The 6561-nt window shown below is 43.2% G+C and overlaps 1 protein-coding gene across 1 annotated transcript in view; it reads left to right on the plus strand.

Moving 5' to 3' along the window:
• Nucleotides 1-6561, plus strand: part of LOC111971925 (protein inscuteable homolog) — a 48978-nt gene that overhangs the window by 20841 nt on the left and 21576 nt on the right. Inside the window, 2 exon segments of the mRNA XM_023998715.2 lie at nt 221-251; nt 254-333. Coding sequence (XP_023854483.1) covers nt 221-251; nt 254-333 — 111 coding nt within the window.

Genomic DNA, 6561 nt, shown 5'->3' on the forward strand with positions numbered 1-6561 from the left:
TGGTACTCGTGTGTGTGTGTGTGTGTGGTGTGGTGTGGTGTGTGTGTGTGTGTGTGGGTGTGTGTTGTGTTGTGTGTGTGTGTGTGTGTGTGTCTGTGGTGTGGTGTGTGTGTGTGGTTGTGTGTGTGTGGTGTGTGTGTGTGTGTGTTGTGTGTGTGTGGGTCTGTCTGTGTGGTGTGTGTGTGTGGTGTGTGTGTGTGTGTGTGCCGGTCCTCTCCAGATCCTGATCAGGCAGATTGAGTCGTCAGACAGTGTTACACCATAGGCAGTGCCATCAGCAACCTGCTCTCCCTCACCCAGGACGGCCCGCAGCTCTGCAGAATCATCGCTAAGGTGAGACACACCCCCTCAGACAGACATACCCCCTCAGACAGACACACCCCTCTGTCTGCATATACGTAGGACGACGGTCATCTGAGGGGATGATGCTCTGGCCGTGTTCATTAGGGAACACAACTGATTTTTTTTTTTACATATCATGCAACGGTGGTGCCTAATGAACATGACCCTGCTACAATCCCATGTTCACACAGTTCCACCTCTCTTGGCCATCCACTTCCCATCCCTCCACATAAACCATTGCCCAATCCCAAACAGATCCATGGCCCCTGTAAACCCTGTTTACTCTCCTTGCAGACCGTAAAGGAGCTAAGGATCGGTTTGGGATTGGGCAATCAGTCCTGCCACCTACCACCCACCTACCACACTATACATATACAGTATATCTCTACAGCTACATAGTCATATGCTCCAAGAGATAAGAGGGGACAGGCCAGACACTACATCCTGTGGTCATTAGGAGGACAGGCCAGACACTACATCCTGTGATCATTAGAGAGGGACAGGCCAGACACTACATCCTGTGATCATTAGAGGGGACAGGCCAGACACTACATCCTGTGGTCATTAGAGGGGACAGGCAGACACTACTCCCCTGTGGTCATTAGAGGGGGACAGGCCAGACACTACATCCCTGTGGTCATTAGAGAGGACAGGCAGGACACTACATCCTGTGGCCATTAGAGGGGACAGCCAGACACCACATCCCTTGGTCTTTAGAGGGGACAGCCAGACACTACATCCTGTGGTCATTAGAGGGACAGGCCAGACACCACATCCCTGTGGTCATTAGACGAGGACAGCCAGACACTACATCCCTGTTGGTCATTAGAGGGACAGGACACTACATCCTGTGGTCTTAGAGGCAGGCAGACACTACATCCCTGTGTCATTAGAGGGGACAGCCAGACACTACATCCTGTGGTCATTAGAGAGGACAGGCCAGACACTACATCCCTGTGGTCTTAGAGGGACAGGCCAGACACTACATCCCGGTGGTCATTAGAGGGACAGGCCAGACACTACATCCTGTGGTCATTAGAGGGGACAGGCCAGACACTACATCCCTGTGGCATTTAGAGGGACAGGCCAGACACACATCCCTGTGGTCATTAGAGGGGACAGGCCAGACACTACATCCCTGTGGTCATTAGAGGGACAGGCCAGACACTACATCCCTGTGGTCATTAGAGGGACAGGCCAGAGAACTACATCCCTGTGGTCTTTAAGAGGACAGGCCAGACCACATCTGTGGTCATTAGAGGACAGGCCAGACACACACCCTGTGGTCATTAGAGGGACAGGCCAGACACTACATCCCTGTGGTCATTAGAGAGGAACAGGCCAGACACGACTTACCTGTGGTCTTTGACAACAGAGCTTCCAGGATGCTCTTGATAAGACTCTTCTGGGTGGGAGACTCAGCCCATCAACTTAACACACACACACACACACACACACACACACACACACACACACACAACACACACACACACACACACACACACCAACACACACACACACACACACACACACACACACACACACACACACACACACACACAACACACACATGCATAAATGCATACACATTACACACCAAAAGCATAGCCTCCTTGTTGCCAGATGAGATCAGTAGTGTCAGTTCCCATTAGGAATGGGAATTGATCACACAGACTGCCTGCCTCTGTTTAATCTATCGCTCCCCTCTACCTTCCCTCATACAGCATCTCTGGTTGGTAAGAAATCATCCTGGCCTCCCGAGTGGCGCAGCGTTCTAAGGCACCTCATCGCAATGCTTGAGGCGTCACTACAGATCCGGGTTCGATCCCAGGCTATCACAACCGGGCATGACTGGGAGTCCCACAGGGCGGCACACAATTGGCCCAGCTTTAGGGGAGGGTTGCCGGGGGGCTTTACTTGGCTCATCGCGCTCTAGCAACTCCTTGTGGCGGGCCGGGCGCCTGCAGGCTGACTTCGGTCGTCAGTTGGATGGTGTTTCCTCTGACACATGGCGACTGCATCTGGCGTCCGGTGTTACCCCTTAGTGGGCGGGTGTTAAGAAGCACGATGGCGGGACACGTTTCGGGAAGACGCATGACTCGACCTTCGCCCTCTCCCGAGCCTGCTGGGGAGTTGCAGCGATGACAAGATCGTGATACTATTCATGTGCAGATTGCGCCAATGGACAATTGAACAGCTTCTACCCACAAGCCATAAATTGCTAAATAGTTCATTAAATAGTTAACCAAATAGCTACCAGGACTATCTGCATTGACCCTGTTAGCACAAACCTATTTTTTAACTCATCACATACCTTGCTGTTACTGTTTACTATCTAATTATTTTACTTACCTTTATTTCAACAGGGAAATCATATTGAGACTAAAGTGTCTTTTACAAATGAGCCCTGTACAATACAAAAAAGAAGCATGTTGTCACGCCCTGACCTTAGTTATCTAGGTTTTCTGTATTCTTTTGGTCAGGGTGTGACGAGGATGGGTTCGTGTCTATGTGTAGTTGCCTGTCAGCACTCGTATTATATAGCTTCACGTTCGTTTTGTTATTTTGTTTAGTTTGTTCAGTGTTCATTCATTTTAATAAATAGAATGTACGCATACCACCCTGCGCCTTGGTCTCCTCATTACAACGAACGTGACACATGTACAACAGGCATGTATAGATACACATTAACAAAGACAATATACACATTAAATACACATATAGATACAAATAAATAAAGACAATATACACATTAAATACATATATATAGATACAAAACACAGTCAATTAAAACAAACACATACTCCGTTATTATAAAAAGCATCTGTCCGTTGTCTGAATTTACCGAGGGACTCTAAAGCATCCAATGTAATTGTCTTTTGGAGATGATTCCCAACATAGGGTGCAAGGAAATGAATGGCCGATTTAGAGAAATATGTGTGCATATAACATAGTTATATGTACATATGTGCCTCAATAACCTTGTACTCCGGCACATTGACTCAGTACTGGTACCCCTTGTATATAGCCAAGTTATTACTTTGTACCCCTGCGCATTGATTTGTTATTACTTTGTACCCCTGCACCAATTTGTAAGTCGCTCTGGATAAGAGCGTCTGCTAAATGACTTAAATGTAAATGTAAATTGACTCAGTACTGGTACCCCTTGTATATAGCCAAGTTATTACTTTGTACCCCTGCGCATTCACTCAGTACTGGTACTCCTTGTATATAGCCAAGTTATTACTTTGTACCCCTGCACATTCACTCAGTACAGGTACTCCTTGTATAAAGCCAAGTTATTGTTACATATTGTGTATCTATTATTACTTTAAATATTACATTTTTTACTTTTGTCATATTTTTCTATTTTCTTTCTGTCTGCATCGTTCGGAAGGGACCGTATGTAAACATTTCACTGTTAGTCCACACCTGTTGTTTACGAAGCGTGTGACGAATAACATTTGATTTGATATAAAGCATAGGTAAACCTCCTTCCTACCTTTGTCATCACTATTTTACTGTAACAGTACCAGTTACCAGTCTCCTCAAAACATATATTATTTATTTCAAGGGACTTCCTGGTCAAATAAAAGTTCAATTAAATTAAATAAAAAATAGCTAACCTGAGAAGGCTAACAACACCTGCGTCACAGAAAAAGAATGAAAGCCATTAAGAGGAAAACTCCAGATTGAAAATAATAACTTGTTTTGGGGCTGTGACGCTCTTTAGAATGGTTGGAAAATGTCATGAAGAATACTGCTCAGGGATTGGCTAAAATGGATGGTGCTTTTGGTCTTCTAGGGACTGTATTGCGTGGGCAGATCAGGGAAGAGCGGTTAGGGTGTAGGGGGCAGGACGATTAGCCACTCCAGGCTTGGCTATGGCCCTATCTGTGCATSAGACGTACCAGCACCTCCTATAATGGGTCTTATTAGAATAATGGSGGTAGTTACAGGACCTTTTCTTGCAGGTCATTCTATCAATCTCCATGGTGAAWAAAATTCTGTCAGCAATCTCCATGTTGAATAGAATTCTGTCAGCAAGTGGTTTTGCGAGAGGAAATGACTGCTTGTGGATACTACGGATTGCTTATGTTTGTTTGGGGCAATTCCACGTTAACATATTGATGCTGAGACTAAGATTTCTCACTTTAAAATGTATGCCAGACATAAATCTATGATTGTTAAGTTAATCAAACCATACAACTYTATGCACAATGACTACTTTTAACAATTTCCACAGGACATTTTACAAAAACACTTTACTTGAAGAACAGTGCAGATGCAAAGTTTTGTAACAGAATTACGTTTTTTTCTATATGTGTTGTGGAATTGCCCTTATCTGCATTTCAAAAGAGATAAACAACCATTATAGGTAGCATATCAAACAAGAAAATAATGATTAACAAGTTTATTAATCAGACACTATTAAAGGTGCACTATGCAGAAATTGCACATTTTCCTGGTTGCAAAAATTTTAATAGTTAGCCTAATGTCAGTTTGTGACACAACAAACAGTCATTTGTGTAGAGAATCATTGTACCATCTAAACCGCTGTGAAATATATTTTCCACAAACAAAAATATTGTATTTTCAGCTGTTTGAAGCTGGTGTACAAAACTGAAAATAAAAGATGCAAAAACTAAACTTAAGCGCACACAGAACAGATCTACCGCTTCTTATACTTGGTTTCAATGAGAATGACAGATCTAGTAGTTACATTTCTACGTCAATTTGGTCGGGTCTCCCAAAAGTTACATATTGTAGCTTTAAAGGTCGTTTTTATCTCAATATCAAATCATTTCTGGGTAACAATTAATTACCTTGCAGTGATTGTTTTCAAATAAAATGGTCAAAAATAAACAAAAATAGCTTCTTAGCAAAGATACATTACTCAAGCAAGAATTTTGCTAGGACTGTCTGGGAATGGCCTGAGCGAGGAGGGGAAAACTGAAAACTAAATGTTATTGGCAGAGATGCTCTTTCTTATTGGTCTATTAACTAATTTACCGCCTGGTGATGTCACCAGGAAGGCTAAAACTCAACCCTGCCAAAACAGGCTGAAATTTCAGGCAGTCTTTTTCAAACAGCTCTTCCACTGGAGCATTATCATCATTTTATATATATATAAAACACAGAAATATATAGTTTTTGACTGCACTGGGCCTTTAACCCGTAAGAGTCTAAGCCGGTTGTCACGATCGTCTTGAGTGGAAGAAGTGGACCAAGGCGCAGCGTGTGGAAAATACATTCTCTTTTATTTGAGAATAAAGAAAAAACACGAAACGAACACTATTATAAACCTAAACAACCGTGAAGCTATAAACGTAAGTGCACACACAAGCTACAAACGTACAACATAGACAATTACCCACAAAACCCAAATGCCTATGGCTGCCTTAAATATGGCTCTCAATCAGAGACAATAAACCACAGCTGCCTCTAATTGAGAACCAATCTAGGCAGCCATAGACATACAAACACCTAGACAAGACACTGACCCATTAAACGTACAAACCCCTAGACAAACCAAAACACATACATTCCCCATGTCACACCCTGACCTAACTAAAATAATAATGAAAACAAAGATAACTAAGGCCAGGGTGTGACACCGGTGGAGGGGTGGGGTACTGTTAAGCTATACGGAATTGTTTTAAGAAGGTCATACGAAGGATCATTTTTCTATTTGATTTTGAATTTTTAGACCCCTTGAAGTATAAAAAAAAATTTATGAAAAAAATATTTGAAATAAATGTTGGGGCCTTACTGCTTTTATCCCAAACAAACACATTAAAAAACAGATTCACTACATGGAACAACAGATAGTCCCCCCCAAAAAGGAGGTTTGTTCTGAAGTGTCTGTCCTATATCTGAGAGATATACAGGACGTTGGTGGCACCTTAATTGGGAAGGACTGGCTCGTGGTAATGGTCATAATAGTTTGTAGGCCAAACCGTTTGGACGCTACAGACTTTTTTGTGAGAAGAGGGATTTTCTGGATGTCTCATGTTCTGACAAACACTGCTCAAGCTCTGTCACCTTTCACCGCAGACGCGGAAGTGTTACATGGGCAGATGCGTTGGATTGAGACGCATCCAATGCAAAAAAAAAACTCTGATATATCTAGCTTAAACTGACAGATTTTTTTGGGGGGATGTTTTTAATATGAGGGCGCGGACATTGACCTTAGGGTTAAGGTGAGTCATTGGCTAG

This window comes from Salvelinus sp. IW2-2015, linkage group LG13 (genome assembly GCF_002910315.2).
Source record: "Salvelinus sp. IW2-2015 linkage group LG13, ASM291031v2, whole genome shotgun sequence".
Classification (NCBI taxonomy): domain Eukaryota; kingdom Metazoa; phylum Chordata; class Actinopteri; order Salmoniformes; family Salmonidae; genus Salvelinus; species Salvelinus sp. IW2-2015.